The following is a 24,564-nucleotide window of genomic DNA, read 5'->3' on the forward strand; positions in this document are numbered from 1 at the left end:
GGAGCCAGGGATAACAAAAGGAGAGCGGGGAAAGTTCGGGTCAGGCAGGGATTTCTGGCTGGTGGGTTTTCCACTGAGAAATTCTCTCTGCCTCTTTCATGATGATGAAGATCGTTTTAATTTTTTTTCTTCCCCTTTTCTCCTCTCCTTCTTCTTTTCCCCTTTCGCCAGGCTGATAGCTGGGAGCTGTGGAGCATGTGATGCATCTTCCATATAGGGGCAGGAGCAAAGCAAGACCAACTGATGGACGCCCTAGGGCCAGACTTGCAGACAATATATAACCTACTGCATGTTCTAAAACGCTTCCCACTTTCACAGAGCGAACATCAGGCAGAGCAGAGCCGCGGAGAGGGAAGAAGTCCTGCGTGCAGGTAAGTCCTCGCTGTCTCCTTCCCCAGGAGGCTGTCCCGGGGAGGGGGAAGGTGCGAGGGACCCGCTTGGCTCCTGCCAGCGAGCAGCAGTACCCGGCTGTTGTGCAGACAGGCAGGATGGGGCAGCGATTAGTGTTACTAGAGGGGATTTTTTTAACCTTTTTTGGTGCCAGCAGTGCCTGTGTAAGTCAGAGTTCAGGACGGCAGTCAGGCATGTGGGAGACTGGGTCTGGCGGAGCCCAGCCTCAGCCTCTCTCTCTGCAAACACCGACGCTGTGAGCTGGAGAGCATCCCAAATAAGCCGCGGGTTTGTTTGCTCGTATTTCTTGCTGTCGACGTCTGCCTGGGCTGCGGGCAGTGCACAGATCCTGCCCGGCTGCTCTGAGACATCTCCCACCCGGGCACCGTCCCATCCCACCCAGCCGCGCTGGGGCTCCCCTTGCCTTTTGCAAAGGAGCAACAAAGAATTATTAAACAACTTTAAAAAGCACTTTTGCTCAGCCCGCTGCCTCCAGTGCCTGCCTGGCTGCCTTCACTTTCCTGCGCTGGAATTTCCTTTGCAAAGCAAACTGTTCCCAGCCGGGATTGAATGGGGGGATGTGGGCTGGAGGTAACGCGGTGGCAAAATGCAAAACAAAGCGCGCCGGGTGAGCGTCTGTCTGTGCGTGTGTCTGTGTGTGTGCATATGTGTATGTATGGGGGGGGTGGTGTCTATAAAGCCCACCTGCTGCGGCTTTCCCTACACCATACACCCATCCTCACGGTGGGGGAACAGACTTCGTGCCTGAGATAGTCTGTGTCCTGATGAATGGAAAATAATCCTAGCAACAGCTACGTGCTTGCCGTGGCCACGCTGAGTTTATAGTGGGGTGTTTTTTTCTGGTTTTCTTTGGTGTATCAACTGTGTCTGATGGCAATGTGAGGACTGAGGAGCCCCGGCTGTGTATTTGGGGCTGGGAACCTCTGTGAACTCACAGAATTGAGCAAGCCCCTGCAGATCCAGGCAAAACAGACAACCATAATTACAAATGGGTTAAAGAGGAACAAAATCATTAAAGTGAATGTTTCGGGCCATTTCTGCTTATATACCCCCAGTGAGTGCACAGATGATAGAATTGCTCTGTGTGTGCAAGGGAGAGGCCAGGCTGAGGATGCTTCCTCGTTCCGTGCCTCAGTTTCCCTGTCGGTGCACTTCAGCATCCCCCAGTCCTGCCTGTCAGCCTGGTGCAGTGGTAGCATTCGCTGCAGTCCTCCTATGCCCATACCAAGGGGAGCAGCTTTTCATCGGGGCATCAGAAACCAGTCACTGATCATAATTAAGATTGCAATTAGCTGAGGGGACTCAGAGAACCTGCACTGTTCAGTCAGAGGCATCTCTGCGAGCGGGGCCAGCTCTGTGGGGTGGCACGGGTTGGAGAGGGGTGGCTGCATCCCCACCACACCAGACTGGGACAGGGGGGTGCCCAGGCAGCACCCTGCACCCTGCCCGTGGGTGCTGGGTCTCCGGGCATGGCTGGAGCTGCCGATTCTGAAAGCAATTGCGTGTGACCAGGTTGGGTTACGGACCTAAGACCCGATATCCCCATGACACAGGGGGCCAGAGATGTGTCATGGGGGGCTGACAGTGATGGGGCAGGGAGCCCCGGGGTCTGTGCCAGGCGTCCCGCCACACCGTCAATGATTTGGGCCAAACTGTCTCTCTAGTGTCGTGAGCTTTTCCTGGGTGAGGAGGGGAAAATCTGATTGCTCTCAATAGCTCGGTGTCGCCAGGATCGGGCAGCACAGGAGGAGCTGGCAGGGGTTCAGGGAGTCCCCTGCCCATGGACCACATCCCTGGGCGAGGAGATGACACCGGCCAGCGGCTGCTGGCGGCCGCGTCCCCTCAGCTCTGGGAAGGGAACGACTGATGGACTTATGAAAACCCTTTCTGGTGGCAAACGCTTTCAGATTTGCCCCACTCAAATGAAGCCAGTGCAACACCCCCGCCCCCCCATCCCCAGCTATTTTGAGCCCCCTCCTCTCCCCCCGCTGAGCCAGTTGAGTTCAGCTTCCCCACTGCCAAATCCCAGCCACGACTGGGTACTGAGCCGTATCCACCGGGCCAGGAGCTGCCCGCATCACAGGAGCAGAGTAAAATCAGGCAAAGTGATGGCAAAGCAGGTACCACCCGGTGCCCACTGGTGAAGCAGGAGGTGCCCAGCACCGTACGCTAGAGCCCAGCCAGAGGGACAAGCAAAGATGTCAGGGATTTTTTTTCCTGTCATGGGATCAGACCATCCCCATCTCCCACTGCTTTTCTCCTCACCACTTTTCTCCTCTCCCACCCTTCCCAAATTTAAAATTTGGGACAAATTTCAGGGCACTTTCAGGCAAGGCAAAGCCTAAAGTCAGCCCTGCCCCTTCTCCCCAGACTGGTTTTGGCTAGCAGTATTGGTTTTGGTGGCGGGGACGTCAATAGCACAAAACATCCACTCCAGCGCCATCCCTTGACATTCCCACTCTTGATAAGGAGAATCTGGAGAAGGTTTTACCCCTGCAGTGCCTTGCTCTTCCCCCCCGGGATCATACCCTGGGTTTTTCTGTGGCACCTACAGCCCCCAGGCAGCTGTGAGGGCACTGCCTGTATGGGAACACCAGCCCTGTGGGACCAGACCCAGTGCAGCTCCAGAGCCGGGAGCAGGACCTGTGTCCCTGCTCTCCTGCCAGCATCAGCGCTTGCTGGACCCAGAGATGCCCTCAGCTTGCTCTTTTCGTGCCAGGAGGTGGGCTTGGTCACCCATCCTGGCAACTGGGCTCTTGTCTGTGTTTGCATCAGGCTTGGGCTCATTAATATTTGCAATTATTATTATTATTATTCCAGATCTGCCGGAGCAGAATGGTACAGAGGTATGGGGCTGGCGGGTGGGTTGGTAGGCACAGAGGGCAGAGCCGTTGCTGTTCAGTAGATCCTCATCGTGGTCCTGCAGAGCTTGGGAGGAGGATCCTTCAGATCTGGGGAGAAAAGGGACGGACGCCGTTTCCGACGTGCTGTATCGCAAGGAGCAAGCTGCAAGCCTGGCTGGAGGGAGCCACAGGCGGGGCAGGAATCGCAGAGGCAGCCGATCACCCTCCAGCGTGGGCTCCTCTCCGGGATGTGGGGCGGTTTCCTGGGCACAACATCAGCCACCTCAGCCCAAACCGGGGGCGGGCACCGAGCCCGGCACTGGGAGCGCTGGGAAGGGCTGGCACAGCTGTGTGGCTTTCAGAGATACTTGATCGATAGCTTCTTCCTAACACTCCCCCATTCCCCCAATCCCCACATGCATTTTTCATGCTAACCCCTCCTGGGCAAAGGCTGTCTACGCAGGAAAAGAAAAAGAAAAAAATACAAAACACAACAAACCACAGCCAAAATCTACTTTTGTTTCTCTGGTCCCCGGAGGTTGTTTTAGTTTAAGGGCCAATCTATAGATTCAGGGCTGGGAATATCTTTGCTCCATGAACAAAGAGGCATGAAAAAGCTCCCCGGGGCTTTTCTTAAGCCTCCTCGGGTTGGCCCAGAGCTGGAAAAGTCTGGGCTCTGTACAGCGAGGCTGTTTAACGGTACAACACTGTCTGGGCAAGCTGGGGAGGCTGGAAATGGGAGCTGGGCTCCTCTGCAGCTCTTCTTGGGGTCACAACCCTCCCAAGACGTGCCAGGATGAAGTGGGTAGCAATGGGGTTCCACAACTGCCCTCCCCGGGGTGCAAAGGGTGTCCGGGGCTCCTCGTACAGCTGCAAGTTGATCTGTACGTGCAGAGCTGCATCTGGGGTGACCCCAGGCCACAGTGGCCAGGAAGCTCAGTGGATCCCTGAGCTGGTCCTACCTGGCCCCCCAGGGGAGAAAAGCTCAGATGAAGGTTTGGGTATTTCTCAGAATTAGGAAGAAATTCGACGGGTTTGGGCAGAGGGTAATTTTCAGGGCAAATCTGCCTTTTCTGTCTCCTGTTGCCTGCGAGGGGTGTCCCCTTTTTGCTCCCCTTTTTTGGGTGGCACCAGTAAGACCCGGGAGCATCCCACAGCCCATGCTTCGCCAGTGCTCCCGTGACTCTCCCTCCCACCACTGGTGCCAGCCCAGCCTGTGCAGGGATGCTGAGAGCCCCTGGCAGCTGCCTGCCCACACGTGTGTGTGCTGAAGGACCAACCCCCTGGGCAAGGGCTCGCCATTTCCTGGGGTCCCTCCAGACCCACACTCCCCACTGCACCCCTACCACCCCACCCCAGGCACAGCACAGGCTGCTTCAGCACGTCTGTGCCCGTGACACCCGAAGCCAAAGCCCTGTCCCACGGCTTTTGCAGCAAGGACACTCCAGTAATATCACACGCGTTGCCTGCATCCCAAAATTCCCATTATTTTCCTGCGCCGGGGCTGGAGCCGATGGCACCGAGTCCTCACACAGCTCTCATCGCCCCGCAGCAGCTTTTCTGGTCCGGAAAGAGCCCAGCCGGCGTGGGCAGCGGGCGGGCAGCCGCAGAGCATCGTCCCCACAGCCCACCCTCACGCCTCCGGGGCCGAGGCATCAGGGATGCGGCCGCACCGAGACGGCGCGTCCGGGGCCCAGCGGACGGGAGCGCTTCCCCGCTCTGATGGCGAAAGGGCACAGGCCAGAAATAGAAGGGGGAGGAGGACGCCCGTGACCTTTCCAGCAGCCGGTGACAAATAAAACTTTCCGGCTACCTGTAGGAAGGCGCAGGGCGGGCTCCGTTATCGTCTCATCAAAGGACGACGTCCCCTGCAAGGAGGACAGCGATTGCCGCAGCGCCCGTGGGGGATTCCTGGAGGGAACCGGTGCCCAGCTCCAGCGGTTGTGCAGCTCTTGGGATGCTCCGGGAGCTGAGCAGGGAGGGATTGGGGGGACGGCGGCTGCCACCAGCATGAGCAGGAGGGCAGATCAGAGCCATCTCCAGCTTCTCCCACCTGCTAACAGGCTCCCAGGGCTGCTTGGAGCTGCTCCCCCTGTGACACCACTGTGTCAGAACCGGTCTCAGAAACACACACCCCCCCCGCGGCCCCACGGCAGCAGATCCCTGGAGGAATCCGGGTGGGGGCTGCCGCCATCCCCTCCTCTTCCTCCTGCTGGGTACTGGGTGGTGGTGCCAGCACCCTGGGTTGGAGTGAGTCAGACGTGCCCCCCCCCCCCCCTCCCGGCTGTCCCCCTGCTCGCTGACCCGCACGGGGGTGGGGGGGGGATGGCAGCCGGCTCCCCCCCCCCCGACCTCCCCCCTCGCAGATGGCGTGGGCAGCCAGCACAGGTGGCCCTGCGCCACGGCAGATTGGGGCCGGCTGCCTGCAACGCGCCCGGGAAGGGCCACGGTTCGGGGACAAGAGCAAAGCCAGGGCCCCCCGCCTGGGCAGCTTTGGGAGGGTCTGATTTTAAGGAATTGCGTTAAACGATGCAAAGCAGGGTCAGGCCGACACGGATGTCTGGGCCAGATCCAGAATCTTGCAAGAGGTTTCTCAGGCTACAACTGTCCCTGGTCCTCTCAGCCAGGGCCAACACTTAGCTGGGTACTAGCCACCAAAACTGAGTGGCCTGGGGCTCACTATTGTAGGAGAAAGGGACCTGCAAGGGGAGAAGGGGGGCACCCAAGCTCTGAATCACCCCCATGGGGGGGCTTCTGTTACTCTCCGGGGGTGACGGTGCTCAGCCCCACACAGGGATCCCAGGGCACGAGCTCCAGGGTGGGCATGGGGTGGGGACGATGGCATAAGCTCCAGGATGGGCACAGGGTGGGGATGCTGGTGGGGTTGTCCCAGCTCAAGGGGACCCATCATTTCTTGCGCTGGAGACGTGGTGCAGGAGCTGTCAGGGCAAGGGTGGCGGCTGGAGCAGGTAAATGATTAATTCTGGAGAAAACCAGGCTGGCATCCTGCCCGTCGCTCGTCGATAGGGAAAGTTGACATTGGAAGGGGAGTTTTCACATCTAATCTCCCCCTCCCGCCTCTGCTTCCCCCCTGGGGGGCAGAGGGCTGGAGCAAGGAGCCAGCCCTGGGCCGCGCACGCACCCAGCCCCAAACCAGCCTCTCGACGAGCACGTTCTCCTCCAGCCCAGCTGGTTTTGCTCCCAGCCTGCTCCGTCTGTGCACATTAAAGCTTTTTCTAGGTCTGAACTGCTTTTGGCAAGCCAGGCTCCTGTTGGCCTACCCCTCTCCCCACCACCCTCCCCATGGCTGGCTCCCCCCCATCCGCTCCCCGTCTGGCTCCCGCTCCCCCTCCCCAGTCGAAGCCCTGCCAGGGACATGGCAAATCAGCGAGAAGCCTGCGGGGCAAATCGGTACAAATGAGACCAAGCAAGAGGGTGGGGAGGGACGGCGAGGGGGGGTGGGGGGGTGGGGGGGGCGCGGAATGACTTCTGGGTTGGCGCTTCTGTTCCCGAGTTTGATGTTCCCTGCAAACAAGCCTGTAAATGCTCGGGAGCAGTTTTGGGCGTCACCTGCCCCCCGCCTCGGCGGGGTTTGGGAATGCTGGGTCTCAGCCGGGGGGGACAGCCCTCGCCCCGCTCCCCCAGCCTCCCCGCAGCCTCCCGGTCCCGAGCAGGGACCCAGCTGCGACAGGAAAGGGGGCCGAGCTGTAAGTCCTGACATTTCAATCTGTTTCGGGGCTGGGTGGAGTGGGCAGGGGGTGGAAGGTGCTGGGGGAAGCCGAGGGTCTCACTGCGGGTCTGGGCAGGGGAAGACAAACCCACCAAGGACCTGGAGGGGGGAAACATCCCCCACGTTAAAAGCTCTGCCTTCTCCTGTCGGTTTTGCACTCTCCCCAAAAAAAAAGCCCAGCCTTCCCGCGGTGCCTGGTGCCGTGCTGCAGGCAGGGGCTCAGCCGGTACCTGGGCAGGGGATGTGCAACCTGCGGGAACGGGCAGGGAAACCGCTGGGTGCAGGGACGCGATCATTTCCAAGTGATGATCTTTGATCCAACTCACCAGTCTCTCTGCAAGCCTCGTAACTCCTTCTTATTATTAAAGGCGCTCGGCACCGGGGAGGTCATATGGGGCCTTTCTGCTTGGGTTGCTCTCCTAATGACATGTCCGATTGCCTTCGCTGGGAATTTGCTCACGCGAGTCTCTGACAATAGGAAGTTTGCAGAGGATTTTGGACGGTTTCCCCAAGACCGTGTGGTGGGTTGCAGAGGTCTGACTTTTCTTTCTCCTGAAAAATGAAGCAATGTGTTGGGAACCAGCCGGAGTGGGCACAGAGTGCAGATTAATTTTAACGTATTTACATCTCCGTGTTTGTATAATAATCAAGAAGAGCAGTGCTTTTCTGCAGGCTTGGAGGCACGATAAGTGTTTGCAATTATGAAAAAGAAATATAAATGGAGGGGAAGGGTGAAATTTAGCAGTAAGACAATATTATCCATATTATCCGTATTTTTGTTCCTCTAAACCCTTCTTAATGAAAGCGAAAACTAAACTGAACTGCTGAATTGTTAGAGGAGATTAGATACTGAAATGCTTAATGGTGTTGACTAGGAATATACCTCCTCACACTAGAGAATGCGTGTTTACACTAGAGAATGTGTGTTTACAGTAGTTTCAGCAATTAAATCGAGAGGTCATGTAATGAGGAACAGTTCACAGCAGTCAGAGCCTTTTTTTAAAAAAAAAAAGGGCAAGGAAATCAGGTCAGTAAGTCCCAGATGTATATCATAACGGGGCAAATCCTGGGACCAGGATGGGGAGAGTTTTTGGGCGTATGTTGGGTGCTGCCTGCACGGCTACGTAGGGTCACCCTGCTCTCACCCTGTCCTGCTGGACCACTTCTACAGAGAGGATTTGGGTTCCCCTCTGTGAAAATCTGGGACGAGAGGGTGTGGATGTATCACCCCCCCCATCCCCTTGGGTCTTCTCACCCTTTCCTGAAGCCCCCCAGCCATTTCAGAGCCCTGCTCGGTCCAGAAGCAGTTGGGGGCGGGGGGTGGGGGGGTGGGGAGGAGGACAGATTTGAAGCGGGGGAGGCAGAAAGTCACCCCCCTTCCCATGCAGGCATCTCGGGGACTTTCACAGCAGCTGCTCCCAACATCACCGGCCCGGCACCCTCCGGTGCTGCCGACGCTCAGCGCCGGGCAGCCCGGGACTCGCAAAAGCGCGGCTGCACAGCCGTCTCGCGTGGTCCTGCGGCACCGCACAGGTTAATGAGCTGCCTTCCCCGCTTTATGCACCAGCTAATAAAGTCCCGGTGGCTTTGCCTCAGGCCGTTATTACTCCTCCTGGTCATTCCTCGGCCAGTACAGACCTTGGTGGGTGATTTCGTGGCCAAGTGCCACCTGCCCACTCAGCATCTCAGCCCCCGCCTTCAGTGACATCCCTCGGCTCCCACCTCTGTGCTGCAGCCCAAACGCTGCCCACTGTGCGGGGCCAGGGGATGAGCCACTCTGCCTGTTTTTTTGCCGGGGAAGGAGCTGGAAACACAGGGAGCAAGACCACCAGGCAGCATCACCCTGCGAGCTGCCTTGATCTGCATTAAAAAAATAAAACAAACCCCAACCAAACACCCCTCCCTATCAAGAAGCAGTCAGAAGGCAGAGGCGTCCACTGCCTGCAGGTGAGCCCACAGCATCACAAATGTTCCTGCCCGAGACTAAATATGTGTTTTGGGGAGGGAGAAATCTTTGCAGCAAAGCGGCTTGCAAAGAGAAGTGCTGCCTGCGGTGCTCGGGGTGCCCGCTGGCCAGCCTCCTCCCAGGGCCGTGTCCCTCCTGCTTCCCTCCTCTCTGCTGGGAGCGTGTTATCCCCCAGGAAAAATCAAGAGTTTCTCTCCTGCAGACTTTGCGGGTCTCCCTGCCTGCTGGCCCAGAGCCAGGGCGATCCCATCCCTGCCAGAGGGCTTCTGGCTGGTTCAGCTCTGACACCTTCACCGGAGATGATCCCAACCATCTCTCCTGCTTTGCAATTTCCCCGCTCTTCCCAATCTCTCCCGATGAGCAGCAAACTGTTTCCCCTTTGTTTTTTTCATTGAGCAGGTGGAGTTGCCTGTGCTCACCTAAGGATGAGGAGGCAAAAGCAGGAGAGGTTCCTAACTGGTGCTGTTTTGAAATGGGTTTTACAACGGGCTGGATTTCAGGGATGTGGTCACCAAACTGTACCAGTGCCGCAGTCTGCCCTGCACGCACTGCTGCCAGACTGGTGCATCAGTTTAGTTTATTGGGTTTTAGCTTAAATATACTCAGTCCTTTGAAGGCGGCAGTTCCTTGGTGGCTGGTTAGACCTCCTCAGGATTTAAAAATTTCCCTTGCTGGCTGCATCCTAAAATCACCAGTTGCCAGTGCCGGGAGCTGGCAGGTTGGGAGGGATGAGCCCATGTCCTCTCAGGTGTGGGCACAGCATTGCAACAGGCCCCCCCCACCCCTTTTCTAGCGGTGGTTGAAATCACTGCCCCATCTTAGCCATGCTTTGTCTAAAAAGATACCTGTCCTCTAACCTAGGGGAGGAGGGAACTTTTGGGGATCGCCCTGGGAGAGCCAGGATCCCAGCCAAGAAGAAGGAGGGGTGTAGTCTGCCTGTGCCAAGGTCTGTCCCCCGTGACCTGTGGTCCCCTCCCCTGCCCACTCCCACCCTCCCAGGCTGGCGGGAGGGTCCACCAGGAAGGAGGGAGTGAATGAGTGTGCCTGCTAGCAGGTCCATGTCCCAGGGATGCACTGAGGAAGGCTCTTTGGCTGCATGGGGCGAGCCCAGATGAGGGCAGGGTGGCTGCCACCAGCAGAGCTCTGCTTGGTGACACTGGCCCAGGGACACTGGCCCATCTCTCCTGCCTCCTGTACAAGCACAGCAGGTACACTGTGGGAGAGAGCTCAGGATGTGAGAAAGGTTATATCAAGACAGGAAACTGTGGCCACCTTTGGTGTGTCTTAGGACACATGATGAGAGCTGGGCTCTGCTAGGCCAGCAAAAGCAAAGCAAAGGAGATCTCCTTCCTTCCTTATCATTCCCATCCCCAGCACATTTAAGGAGTGTGAACTGTCCAAGGATAAATGGAAAGCTAAAAGGAGAGGAACGTTTCTAAGTATTGGTGCAGAGGAACTTAACCGCAGAGGTTTGGGAAGGTCATGGAGTGTTGGGACAAGGGGTGACAAAATGCACCTCGTTGTGTGACACAGCTCATTGCTTTGCAGGGAGGGTGGGAGGGTGCATTGTCAGCCTGGGGACCTGTGCTTGCGATGGGGCAGAAGAGATGATCAAGTGTCTGTGTCCACACTGAGGACCCTCACGTGGCTTGGTCTGTGGTAGGAGGAAGAGGTGGATTTGGGGAATCTGCGCAGAGCTGAGCCCCACATTGTCCTGCTCGGACTGTGTGCCACAGCACACGGGAGGGGGTGGGCCCAGGTGACCAGGAGGAAGGGGCTTCTGGAGACGTGCCACCATCCCCACAGGTCTGCCCAGTGGAAGGCTGAGAGGACACCTCCGGAGGGGCAGTGGTCACGAGCAGCGGGACACCTTTCTGGGCTGTCAGACCGGCAAGAGGAGGGGAAACCTGTAAGTGGGGGAAGAAACTTCAGAGGTCATAGAAACTGGAAGGAGTTATGGAAATATTTCATATGCAGCATATCATGTCCAGCAAGAAGGTGACTACATCAAACACCCTTGTAGCCCGTGGGAACAGGGAAGGTAACGCTGTGGTGCCATTTGAACCTCCAGAAGCCCTGCACACATCATAAGCGTGACACAGACTTTTCCACATAGGAGAGCTGGACTGTACCTTCCCATTCCAGCTGCATGCACTTCTCAAGCACCTCCCATTTCTCTCCAGATGTTCATCCTCCTCCCCTGCTCACCATGCCAGCCTTGGACACCATCTCTTCTGTGTACCTCGGAGTGCGAGCCATGCTGCTGACCCTCCTGGCTTGCACACAGACACTTTCCCCTCTACCCAGCTGCCCATTTTCATTTGGAGACTGATGTTGCCTTCACCGATTTGGAGGTCTGTTTGCCACTGAGCCACTGACTTCACGGCTGGGAGCCTGTGGTCTCCTGGGGCTCCATTCGCAGGTAGAAGTGGAGGTGGAGGAAGACGTAGGAAACTCTTGTAGTGGGATGCAGGCACAAGCTTGTGCAGGTGGTTGATATAATGTGGAGAGACACTTTTACATCTCCTTACCAGGAGATGTACATCTCTTCCCCTAAAGGGCTTGCGGCAGGAAAGGCTGTGGAAGGAAAGCGTTTTGAGGTGGAGGACCCTCGCATCTCTGGAGAGTAGCCTGGAGGCTGTGATGGCCTGATCTCATCTCTCAAGGAGCCTGTGAGTTGTGTTGTGTGTGTCACAGGCAGAAGACAATGACTCCAACCCATCATCACTTGGTTGAGCACTTGCCACCACCCGTACTTTTCACAGGATGCTGGGGATGCCCTGGGGAGTCTTCAGGCTAACTGAGATTCAGGGAGAGACAGCTGCTTTTGGGGGATGGAGGCTAGAAGGAGAGGAGCTCAGGAGAGGCCGGAGACATAGAAACACCTCTTGAACAAGTGCACAGAAGGGAGAAGATTATGATCCCAAATTAGGGAAGACTTTTATGTGTGAAGGTGACGTGGCTCTGGCACACAGCAGGGAGTAAGTTCATCATCTGACCTGAAGGACACTCCAAGGCTGGGCAGGTGATCCCAGAGAGCCCACACGTCAAAAGGTAAAAGTGCTCACAAAGATGAAGCCACCTCATGTCTGGGCTGGTGGTTGGGAAGGGTTACAGACTGGCTTTGGGTCTGCAGGTGACCCTTACCAAAAGCTGCCTGAGAAGGGAACGTGAGCTCTCCCAACCAGAAACTCCAGATCCCTCCAAATGCTGGAAAACTAGAGGTTGGGAATCCAAATGCTACCAGATTTTTAGAGGATGACTCTGACTTTGGCCTGCCCCCGGGATGTGAAGGACATGGTTTGGTGACCCCACATGTGGAGATATGCAACTGGCGATGAAGAACCCTCCTGGCAGCAGAGCCACACTGAGCTACAGGACACGGGTCACAGCCTCTGGGCTTCACACACAAAGACGTGGTGGGTGGGCAGACATGGAAGGATTGGCAGTTTGGGGCAGATGGGAAACCCCAGGCCTTTCTGGGAAGAGAAGAGATTTTGGTGCAACAATGGAGAGCAAGCCAGAGAAAGGCACATCTCGAGATGGGAACAGTTTCAAAGCTGCCGATGTAGGGACCCCCAAAGGCGGAGGTAGCAGGGCGGCCTCATACGGTTATTTTTCAAGAGCGGTTCAGCACACAGCAGCTGTATAGGGTGAGGCTCAGGAGATGCAGAGCTCCCAGGCCCCACCAGCCAGGCTTCCCTCCTCTTGCTGAGATCCTGCTGCTTTGCCATGGCCAATTGCCCTCGTCCAAGCGTCCGATAAACGCTTAAAAGCTCAAATCACACAACCCCAGGCTATGAAAACAAAAAGGGACCCAATATCTGCTAATAGCCAAGCAGTCCCTGCGGCAAAAGCATGTAGTGTAGGGAAAGTGGTTTGCATTGATCGGTGGCTCCCCGCTGCCACCCGCTTCCCTCCCCACGATGCCTGTCTGGCTGCTCCAGCCTCAGCACTGGCGAAAAAGGGATAAAACCCCACAGGAAGCACCAGAATGTGAGAGTCTGGGTAATGGCAGGGAATGGATGGTTTGCGGGGTTAGTGTGAGGTCACACAGAAAAGCCACCTTCCCCCTGCTCCCCCCTGTACCACCCTGGTATGGCCATCAGGGCAGTTTGCTCCCTGGGACAGCTGACAAATAGCGACGCCAGGGCCACACAGACTGGTGTGATGCTGAGCCCTGGGAGCACCAGCAACCTGGACAGCCCAGAATGAAGCAGCTGGGTGGATGTAGGTGCAGGGGAGACTTGTCCCTGCAGTTGGTGTCGGGGGGTGCAGGAGACTGCAAATGAATTCCCACCTGTGCAGGGTGAGAATCCCTCCTGTGGCTGGTGAGAGGTCACAGGAGCACCGCAGACGAGGTGTGAGGCAACAGGTTCATCCCAGCATCACCGAGTGGAGAACTTCAGCGCCTTTCTTGAGCCCCTTCCTCCATGCCATGTCCTACAGCTATCTGGGAAAGGTCGGGGGCAGACAATTTCCATGGGAGCGCTGCTGCTCCCTGGCAGCCTACATGCAGCACTGGAGGACTTGGAGGATAGTGGCAAAGAAGGGAGGACATCGGTGTGAGAGATGGGGTCTGTGTTCCAGCCGGAAAAACTCCTGGGGCTCTGCAAAAGCAGATCAGGACAAGTTCACAGTGGCAGAGCTTCTCTGAGGGGGACACACGCTGAAGACGACCTGTCTTTGAACCAGACTTCTGCGCTTCAGCAGTCTTTTTGTCTTTCCTTCTCCTAAGTGGTGGGCATGGGTATGCCTACCTACGGGTGGAGACGGTGGCAGTGCTGGTTTGCATTAGTGCAGGAAACTCGCCGGGCCAAGCCCCTTACTGCAAACGGCTGTTGCAGACCAGAAGGAGGCTCAGAGAAGGGGAAGAGGTCTGGAAGGGTTTGGCCCTATGTCCAGCTTCAGCCTGGAAAGGAGATGGTGAAGCAGGGGTGTGCTGGTGAACCACATGGCGGGAGGGTGGACAGGAACCATAGCTGCTGCTTCCTCCAGCCAAAGAGTTGGGGAAGGCATCACACAAAACTTGTGGGGACCAACAGGCTGAAGGATGAAGCTCTGCACAGTGTGTCAGGAGCTCCCCACCGCAGAACACTTTGGGGGCTGAACATTTCCACAGAGAAGCCTGGGCGGATTCATGGTGGGGAGGGCCACCGCCGTGCGCTGCTATAGGTCTGCACTGTGATGGCTGAGGGTTTAGGAAAATGGGAGCAGTACCACAGATACTCGCCCTGCATCCTGGGCATCTGCTTTTGACTATTATTAAAGTCATGAGCTAGACAGACTCTTGGTGTGATCCAGTTCAGCTGCCTCGATGGTTGCATGTACTTCCCTGCATCCCTGTGTCTGGGGCTGGGATTTTTTGCATCCTGGAGCACTGGGGACTGCAGATCTCATTCCTGGGTGTCTCTCCCTTCTTCCTTCCCTTTGTCTCTCCCTCTTTTTCTTCTCCCCTTGCTGCTCCACTCCCTCCATCTGACTGTGCCCCCCCCCTCCCCTCAGCGGTCCCGGGGAGGAGAGCAGGGATGCTGCAATTCCCAGGCACAGGTGCGCGGTCCCCGCCACGCGCTGCCCCCAGGCACAGCCCCCACCGCCGCAGCTGACAGCCCACTGGAAATAATGTGTTGTGGCAGAGAGAGACTCAGCAGACCACGAAGATCTGCTGGTGCGGGAACTGCTCAGCAACCAGGAGCCGCAACGCCTGTCTCCCAGCTCCGCAGGGCCTGATCAGGCTCTGGGGATGCCTCCGCTCCGCTGGAGCCTGCCTGGATCACACACGGGGCACTTTCCCACCCTCTCCCTTTCTTTTTATTTGCTCTTTCCTCTCCTTGCTGTTCCTCTCTGTAGTGTTAGGGAGGTGGAAGCTGCCTGTCCCGTGTAGGACGGCTCCCCGCCGTCCCCCGCATCACCAGGCACGGGAGGTGAACGAACGGGCTTTCGCAGCAGCGTTGGAGGAGGAGGATCAGGTGTGCAGGAATGGAACAACCAGTTCCAGTCTCCCAGCAAAGATTTAATCTGCCTCTGGCATATAAACAGCAAATGTTTGTTCAACTGACCTGCAAACAGGCGGAATGCATCGCAGCGGGGCCGAGGCGCCCGGCTCCCCGCTCAGCCGCTCTTTGTTTCTTGCCCTGCAGCAGGGTGGGTGTACGAGGAGATGGGGCAGGGGACCAGGGCACAGCCACATCCAGGATACTCGGGGCACCCCGGGCGTGGTGGCCGGAGCCAGGGAGTGATGCTCAGAGGGACCCCATCCTGCATAGCTGCTGCTGCATCCCTTCTGCTCCCCTGAGCATCACAGCGGGTGTGCGGAGCTCTCACGGCTCACCGGCGTGACGCACACAGAAAGTGTCTGAGGGCTCAACGACAAGCGTGTCCCTCCGGGCAGGTGGGCAGGCTGTCACTCGCTGAGGTGAACCTGTAGGCAGGAGGCCCTGAGGTCTGCCTGTGCATCCCACTGCAACGGGAGAAAACAGCCTTGGCTGCTGCAGGTCAGGTCTGCACCCTTGGAGAGCCCCTCAAAATCCCAGGGGACACGGGTTCATTACTAGGGGACGTTTTTGCCTATTTTCTGCAAGACCAGATCTTAGCAGCAGGGTCAGCTTCCAGCCCAACTGACACATGGGCATGCAGAGGGCTGTCCCCAAACCCTGCCTGCAGCTCAGCCTGTCCCACAGGCTCCTGCACCACACTGGGGAAGCCACAGCTTGTCTTGTTCCTTGTCCCCATCGCAGGCAGGAGATACTCTCTGCTATTTGATGACAAACCTCAGGAAGAAAGTGGAAAGTGTCCTATGCAGGTAATTCCCTCTCCCATCACACAAATGCTTTCACAGTGCTCCCAGGGGAAGGTGATGCTCCTCAGTGCTGGTGGTGAGGAGGCTGGGTAGCAGAGCACGGAGCATCCTTCAGCCCAGCGCAGCCTCCGCCTGGGCGTGTGGCTGGTGGGACCGCCCCCAGGGCCACCGCTCCCGGAGGGCACGCGGTGTTCCAAGCTGCGGCCAGAGCAGCGATGTGTACCCGGAGCAGGATGCTCAGGGGAGGAAGCAGGGGGCTGTGGGGTGAGCAGCCAGCCCCAAGGAGGTGGGCTCACCGAGGGGAGCTGTCTGCAGCAGGCGTGCAACCCAGCGCCGGGGAGTGGGGAGCGTCACGGGGCCGCACGGCAACCCACCTCCCAGCGCACTGCTGCTGCCACGCAAGCCCCTTCCCTGCCCATCCCACTCTGATCACAGCTTTTCAGCCCTGCTGTGCCCGTCCCCCGCCAGGAGCTGCAATGCTCTTCTCCCCAGCCCCATGGGGAAGCCCCCCGGGCCATGTGCAGAAGGATGTGGGCTACGGCTGGGCTGGGCTGGGCACGTTCTGGCCCGGTGGGGAGCAATGCCCTTTGCAGGGGCTGTCACCTCCTTGAGCCACTGCCTGGACCTGCCCCCCGGGCAGCTCCTAGTCCTGGCTGCCCAAAGCCTCAGCGTGCCCCAGTGCTCTTTCCCTTCCTATCCTGCAAAACTCGTCTCCTTGTTCACAAAAGCCAGGGAGCGGATCGTTTCCCCGAATGGCTCCAGCTGCCACATCGGTGGCAATCTGGAGCTTTGGCTGCCCCCTTCTCCTTCCCGGGCTGTGCAGCCACACGCCAGCCTGGCTGCGGGGTCTCCCCAGGACCTGCCACATGGGGGAAGGATTTGGCCCTTGAGAAATGAGCCCCGCTCACACAAAATGAGGCCTCAAATTCCCTGCCCTCCCCAGGAGAAATGCAGGTTTTTGTTCTAATGGAGAAGAAACTGGCAAGTCCCTCCAGGGCAAAGCAGCGTCTGGAGGGGTGACGCAGGTGCGTGTATCGGTGTTGGGTGCCCTGCAACTGCAAAGAGATTGCTGCTTGGGCATCTGTGGAGGAGCCCAATTTTGTGAGTGTGGAGCCTCTGCAGATCCGACTGCTCTGGGAGGCAAGGAGTTGGGGTGTTGTGCTCCCCTGCCTGCTCCCAGAGACAGGCGTGACCCCATCGTCTCCAAGGAGGCTGCACTGGGAAGCACACAAGGGCCAGCCCTGCATCGGGGGGCTGTGGGGGACGTTTCCCAGACATTTCAATCTTGTGGAAGACACGTGGAAGTGGGGAGGTGTGTTTTAGCCTGGATTGGTTTTCCAGGCCAGATTACCCCTGTCCTGGCACAGGATGGAGACTCAGGACAGGGTCAGCCCTGCCCAGCCGGGGAGGCAGGACCGTGTTTCCAGCAACACCACCAGGTTAAAGGCAGTAAGTCTGCAGCCTCTCCCCATCCAATCTGTCCATCCGACTGTCCTCTTTGCACCATGACTGCATGTTCATGTGCAGGTATCTGCATTTAGCCCAGCTCTGCACCAGCTTTGGTGGATGAGCTTTGGAAGCTCTCGGTTGGCTCCAGCACTGCGGCACCCCAGGAGACGGCAAAGCCACACAGGTCTGTGCTCAGCGCAGTGTTGGGGGCCGTGGGCAGGTTTCTCTTTCATTTCTTTTCCTCAGCAGGGAAATTGTCCCTGGGCTGGGCTGGGGCTGCCCCAGGGAGGCTCTAGCTGGGCAGGCAAGTCACCTGGGCACTTCAATGTCAGCTCGAGGTGGTTTAGCTTCAACACCTTTAATAGTGTTTGTTTTCCTTTTTCTCTGGGGCAGTTTGAGAGAAGGGGGTTAATAACGGGCACACAATAGGGTTTGGGCAAAACTTCCATCTCTGGCCCGGGTTTAAATCCCAAACACGGGATCTCCAGACCGAGGTCCCAGCAACTCTGCTCCCTGGGGCCAGGAGGGGCCCACGGAGCAGAGCCATCTCCCCAGGGAGCTGCAGGCACAACTCACCAGCTCCATACTCTCCTCCTTCCAGGGCACACAGTGGTTCCCAGAGAGGCGTGGGAAGATTCACACATTGTGCCCCTCCATTCCTACAAGGAACCATCTTCAGGCACCCACCACCATGTCCAAGGATGACCTGGGCTGCAAGCTGACCTCAGTCTACAAGCACAAGGAGAGGAAGCCGAAAAAGCCTCACTACATCCCACGGCCATGGGGTAAGCCCTATAACTACAAATGTTTCCAGTGCCCATTCACCTGCATGGAGAAGTCCCACCTCTACAACCACATGAAGTACAGCCTGTGCAAGAACTCCCTCTCCCTCCTCATTGAGTCTGACTGGCCCTATAAAAAGGGCAATCTGCTCCACCCAGAGCTGCGGCTCCTGCACGCAACCGAGACCTCCCGCCTGCGCGGGCGGCAGGACGAGCAGGAGAGATGTGACTCCTCGGCCACGTCGGGAGGGTTGGTTAGGACCAAGCAGGCCTCTGGCAGGGACGGCCACGAGGACAAGCCAATGTCAGGGGTGGAGATCCTGCCTGCTGAAGGGGCTGCTGAAGACGGTGGCCTGTTCCAAGAGGAGGAGGAGGATGTTGCTGGCCTGTTGAGGGAGATGGATGCGGGGGAGAAGAAAGAGAAAAACGAAGAGACAGGTTGCCAAGGTGACCCAGCTGAACCAGAAGTGAACACTTTGGTCTTCGGTTTCAAGAACAAGAGGGACAAGCCTTGCAAGGAGGTAGAGCCCGACTTCATCATCACGGATGTCTTCTCCCTCAAGAACCATGTCATGAAAAGCAGGGAAATGGCCTCCCCAGACCTAGATGCTAAGCCAAAGCATTGCAAAGTGCCAAAGAAATGCCTGGCCAGCAGCGGGATCCTCATGGAGCAGTGGAAGCTGGTGGCAAATGGGCAAAGGAGGAACACACCTGAGGTCTCCCCACCTTGTACTGACAGCAACATCATTCCGTGCTACCCTCCTCCAGCCTACAGTGAATACCACGAACCTCAGGGCCTCAACCTCTCACTGTTGGGTATTAACTACCCATTAAACCCCAGTCTCTTCTCCTACCTGAGCCCCACCATGGCCAACAATCCTACGACACACCCACACTTGGCTCAGCTGCCCTTCCTGGCCTCCACGGCCCAGCTGATGCACCCACATGCCTCCCACTTCCAGCCTCTGCAGAGCCCCGAGCGGTCAGCCTTCCTTCCCCGCTTCTACTACCCCTTGCTCTTCGACCACACCTTTGGCTCCACTGAAAGCAAGATGTCCTCCAGCAAGCCAGAAGCCCAGCAGCTGGTGGGCTCTGTCATGCCCACGCCACCCCAAGCCAAACCTCCCAGTGAGCCAACCAAACCAGGGCTGCTGAAGGTACCAGTTCTGAAGACAGGTTTTCCTTGGTCCAAAAGTGTCAGAGAGGAGCCAGCCTCTGAGCTCAGCCATCCTGTCATGCTGGGGCAGGAAGAAGAGGAGAAATGGCTGTCCCAAGAGAAGGAAAGCAACCCAGCTTTGGGCCTCAACAACCTACACAAAAAAACAGCCACTGACCTCTACCAAAACATGGTGGGGATGAAGGATGGCGCTTTCACCCCCAGCAGCATCCGGAAGACAGAGTTACCGGTGGTGACCTGCCTGGAGACCAGCAGCCCTCCAGGCAACTCCCTGAAGAGGAAGTTCACTGCCAATGGGCTGGATTTGATGGGACCCGAAAGGCTGATGCCTGGAAAACCCAGCTACCAGAACAGGTAAGGCACCTGTGATCTCTCTGCCTCTCCCTCACATCTGGTTGGCCCTAAACATCATCTTCATATCCCATCATGTTTCTGATCCCCCCACTTGCCCCTGAATCATGAGATGAGTCTCCAAGGGCTGAGCACACTCCAGGCTGGTGGTCCATACCAATGCCCACTCAGAGCAGGGCTTTCTGCTCTCAAGGAACAAAGGACCTGAATAGCCCTCAGGTGTATCCAAGCACCTGGGCTACGTCACCATTTGCTGTCCCTCACTTCCTCCTGTTTTATACAGAGACAGAAGTGATGTGGTGTCTGTGCGGTGTGGACCTGTGCTCCCCAGGCACCAGGAAATCTCCTCTTGAGCCCCCAGATTATTCCAGGGTTGCTGGAACAATTATTGCTTATTTTTAAACATACACATTTGCATTCCTTTGATTTGCCTTCTGGTTTCAAAGCCCAGAAGGAGGGTCACATTTCCAAATATTTCCTTTTACCTGGGGCTAGAAATGTGCACAGCTCCTTTTAACAAAATTTCAGTTCCTCCCCTGGTTGTGCAAGTCCAGCTGTGGCTCCAAGAAAAATGTCACTGTAAAACCCACTGCTTTTGGCACCTGGAGGAGCTTTCTCTGGAGAAGCTCTCCATGGTTTTCTATCTCCACCTGCCTCTTCCCTGCTCTCAGGCTGGCTGGAGAGATCCCCTCCAACTGTGGGATGGTCATTTCCATCAACATTCTCCAGTGCTCCAAGAAGAAGAAGAATCCAGGTTGGGCTAGCTGAGGTGGGATCACTTATCAGTACCATCTCCCCAGACCGGTCTCTCCATTTGTCACGAAATAGCCTGTGTCAGGGTCCATCTACCTCCTGGGAGAACGATGCCAGGAGCAGGTCCAGCCAGGGCTCTGCATGCTCAGACCAAAGCCCTTCTCTGAAGGGCCTCACGCTGGCAGCAGGCAGTGGAGGAACCCTGGTTGAATCTGGCAGTGCTGGCTCTGGATATATGCCCAAGGATTTTCCTATCTCTTTTCCTGCTGATTGTATCCACTTCTTCTCTGCAGTGGTTCAAGGGCCAACCCTGGCCACATCCCCAAGGTCCTGGACCACTGGCACACAGAGGTCCTCGCGGGCCAGCCTGAGGAACCGGAGAGGGGCAATGACACTGCACCTTCTGGGGGTGCTGGCCTGGGCCATGGCCTCTGCAAGCAGAGCAGACCCCAAGAGACTTCTGCCACCATGACAGACTCTGAGGCAACAACTGCGCTTATCGGGGACCTGTCCAAAACCTTAGAAGAGTACCAAGAGGTGGAGAAAAAACTATCTGATCTGGCAAAGGAGGACACCCCTGGGCAAAAGGAGCTGAGGGACCAGCTGGTCAAAATTCGAAGGGAGCTCTACCACATCCACCAGGCACTGGAGAAAGCCACCAAACCCCATGAGGGGCCTCTGGACCTCTCGGTGAAGAGATCAGCTGAAGGTACGGAGAAGATCCAGCAGGCCAAGAAGGAGCCCTGCAACACGAGCCTGGGAAGTGAGAAGCTCCACGGCAAAGACGAAGGGGCCCTCAACAAATGTGTGGCCACTGGGGAGGCTGGAGATGGGGAGGGACTGCCAAACTGCCTCCTCGAAGCCGAGAACAAAACTATCGACCTGCTGATCAAGATGAGCCGCTCCGAGAGCCTCCGGGCGTCTTCCTCTGAGGTCCACCTGGGTGCTGTAATCAAGGCTGAGGTCCTGCCGCTCACCATGCCCCTGGAGCTCCGGCACGTGATGGAGCCCTACTATAGCCGTACCACCAAGTGCGAGGCAGACTCCAGTGTCCTGCTCTGCTCCGATGGCCGATCCAGCACCACGCAGGTCCCTCAGCTCCCAGTGACCACTGAGGATGGGCCCCTGGGCTGCCGGGCCATGCAGCGCTCCCTGTCCTGCAGCCTTCCTAGCGAGACAGACACGGTGTGTGTCCACAGCCCTCTGCATGCTGACCCCTAAGTCCACCTTGCTCGATAGCTCCTGGATCTCAGTGACCACCTCATGCTTCACCTTCCTCGTGTCCCACCTCTCCGCCCCCCCTTCTTCCACATGGATGAAAGCTTAACCACTGCCTGCCTGGGGCCACGTTGAGTGGGGTCCCAGCTAGCTCCCCCAGATGATTCCACAAGGTATAAAAAAACAGTCCCTGTCCTACCCCACCATCAATGTTGGTGCTCCTGGGCTCTGCATGCTCCACAGCCTCAGCTCCCTGGTCCTGGAGCTCCATTAGAAAGCGAAGTCACTAGCAGGCAAAAAAAAAGAAAACTGCTAAAAGCACCAGGCTTTCAGCAGAAGGCTCATCCAGCCCTCTCATCAGAGTCACTCAGGGACTTACAACCCAGTTCCCGTGATCTGTGGGTAGGGGAGGGACCACAGACAGGGCATCTGCAAGGCCAAGCCTCGGTCCAGCCATGGTTGTGCTCAGACTGTGGCTGTCACCTTGTGCAGAGCAAAGACACGGCGGCTTCGCCCCATGGTGTCTTGAGGGTCACAGAACAGAACTGTATGCCCAGCTGGACTGATCCAGAGGCCAAGGACTTTCTACACTGTGGAGACAAGAACAGCCTCCCAGCCACAATGACAAGACAACACAGGAGCAACCTTGCCACAGCTCCACACCTGGGTCCTGAGCTCTCCTGCCAAGGGCATTTGCCATGTGTGGGGACTGCTGGGCTGTGGGCACTTCTTGCTGCCTACTGGTCCTCCAGTGTCCGGCTCCTTCTTTTGTCTTTACACAAAAAGGACCTTCCCTCCCTCTGCCCCAGTGGCCTCTCCCCATGCAGATACGATGCACGTTCCTAACAAAGGCCCCAACCCTGCAGACTACGGCTCCTATGAGCTCCTGTGCACTGGTCCCAATCCTCCAAATGATGACACATGGGACGGCAAAACGGGTGAGATGATGCTGCCACAAACCCCGCTGCTCAAGGGGCAAAGGCCTTAAAAACAACTGTGAAGGGACAAACTTGGCCTGCCCCAAGTTGGCCACCCCTCAGCCAGAGCACTGGAGAGCCAACCGTCCAGGCAGGGGCCTGCTGCCTGCGGGATGAATGCTGGCCTCCCCAAAAGGCCGTCTTCTCTCCGTGCTCGCCGGGGGCTCTTGCCTCTGTTGGGCAGGCTGGTACCCACCACAGGGCACTCCCTGTCCCCTGCCACCCTGCTGAGCGGCATCTGCTCTGGCTCACCATGTCCCCATGCTTGGACCAGGATTTCTTGGACTCCCTTCCACTGTGGCAGGTACAATGTGCTCTCCTCGCCTTGGAAAATCCCAACACCCGTTCCTCTCCCATCCACACACCTTGTTCAGGAGATGGTGGGGTCTCCTGTTAGCACCAAGGGTCTTCACTGGCTTGTTCTTTGTGGATTTTTCTGTGGCTTGTTCTTTGCGGCTTGTTCTTTGCAACGAGAAGAGCCGGGATGGGAGCAGGAGGACAGGACAAAGAGGACAGCAAACAAAGCCACAAATAAGAGACCTACCCAACACAGCAAGGGAGCTTCAGATGCTGGCTTTTCTCTAGACACAAAGTAGACAGTCCTACTGCGGGTGGCTGAAGAAGGCAAGCCCACACATGGGACCTGGGACTCCTAAGTACTTTGATGAACAAAGCTTCCATCTCATCAAAGGAGTTTATTTCTCACTCAAGGATTTTGCTTAGGACACACAAGCCTGTGGAGTTATTGGTCTCCTCTCTGGAGAAAAGTGTGGGGTGGGGAAGCATTCAAAGGGAGAGATGCTCAGCCCAGCACCGTGGTCCTTTTGAGCCAGCTCCAGATCTTCCTGATGGGCCACATCCTGCTGCTTCCCAGCATGGCACTGGCCCCACAAGGCTCAACTGGAAGTCATGAAACCCAACCAGAACAGACGCCAGAGCTTGGGTGCAAGATCCTCTATCCCAGAGCCCAGGGGAGGTGGTGTCGGGCCTTTCTTTGTGGGTTTGAAAAAAGCTGTCATCTTTGGATGCCATAACAGCATCAGCACAGCAGCCCCCTCCATACCAAGCACTTTGCTCACATTACCCACTCCCAACAGCCTTCAGCCTCTTCTCCCACCCTGTGCACCTCTGTCATCCACCCCTTCCCAGGTCCCTCACTCAACACGGCCCTGGCAGCCGCTGTCCCCCACGCCAGCACCTCCCCATTCCCGTATCTCAGGGCTCCCTACTGTCCCCTACACCAGCTCCTCTGTGCATCTTTGATGCTGGGACCCTCATCCAGTGCACAGCAGGGCACCCATAGGCACAGCCAAGAAGCTGGAGCCCCATTTTCCCATGACATCCTTCCCTGCCCACCCAGTTTTTACTTCCTCTGAGGAACAAGACAACATGTAGGTCCTTCCACCCACTCAGGAGCCCCATCTCCTCCCCACCCTAGGCATCGCGCTGTCTTTCTTAGCAAATCTCCATCTGAACTTGGGCACTTTGGAGGTCCAAGACACCAGAGGGGCAGCTGAGCTCTGTGACCTGCAGCCCTGGGTTTCAGCAGTAAATCCATGCCCAGACTGCCAGGCAGTGCTGCCTTTCACCCCTTTTTAGCTGAGATATTGCCTGTACACAAGTCACCTCTCCCTCCCCAGTCCCTGACCCCATCCTGCCACCCTGAGCTGGGATGCTGCCCTGCTCCGTGGTGCCCGCGCTGCGAGCAGGCAGCTCTCCCGTGAGCAGAGCCAGTGCCAGCAGCCACTGCCCCATCACTCCCGGTCCCCTCCTCTGCAGAAAGCCCGGGGGGGGGGGGGGCAAGTGCGAGGTGGAAGCTGATCACACAGTATTTATTGTTCACAGTTTTACGAATGTACAAAACAAAAATCAAACCATTAAAGGGAAAACCTCTGAAGGAGAGTTGCTGCTGTCTGTTTTGTTCTCCTCTCCGGGGAGCCCTGCCTGCTCTGGCCGGATCCTGCAGCGGCCCCACGCCATGGCTCTCCATCATGGAGCCACGCACCCCCTGGGTTTTGGAGGCTCAGGGTGAGCCGCCAGCAGAATGTGGCCAGATGTTGATGCTGGCTGCACATGCTCAGTATTTACAGGGTGGGTTTTGACTGTTT

The 24,564-nt window shown here is 57.2% G+C and overlaps 1 protein-coding gene and 1 long non-coding RNA gene across 2 annotated transcripts; one reads left to right on the plus strand and one right to left on the minus strand.

The window, feature by feature from the left end:
- Nucleotides 1–257: 257 nt before the first annotated feature.
- On the plus strand, nucleotides 258–24,333 carry PRR35 (proline rich 35). The gene is made up of 3 exons (XM_032998381.2): nucleotides 258–371; nucleotides 17,800–19,511; nucleotides 20,555–24,333. The coding sequence occupies exons 2-3, from the start codon at nucleotides 17,890–17,892 to the stop codon at nucleotides 21,480–21,482; spliced, it is 2,550 nt and encodes an 849-aa protein (XP_032854272.2). The 5' UTR covers nucleotides 258–371; nucleotides 17,800–17,889; the 3' UTR covers nucleotides 21,483–24,333.
- On the minus strand, nucleotides 3,195–7,530 carry LOC122153961. The gene is made up of 2 exons (XR_006165821.1): nucleotides 7,311–7,530; nucleotides 3,195–3,362 (listed from the first exon to the last, which is right to left on the minus strand). It is a non-coding gene; the product is annotated as an uncharacterized LOC122153961 (long non-coding RNA).
- Nucleotides 24,334–24,564: the final 231 nt, after the last annotated feature.

This window comes from Tyto alba, unplaced genomic scaffold, assembly GCF_018691265.1.
Source record: "Tyto alba isolate M040663 unplaced genomic scaffold, T.alba_DEE_v4.0 Super-Scaffold_28, whole genome shotgun sequence".
NCBI classification, from domain to species: Eukaryota; Metazoa; Chordata; class Aves; order Strigiformes; family Tytonidae; genus Tyto; species Tyto alba.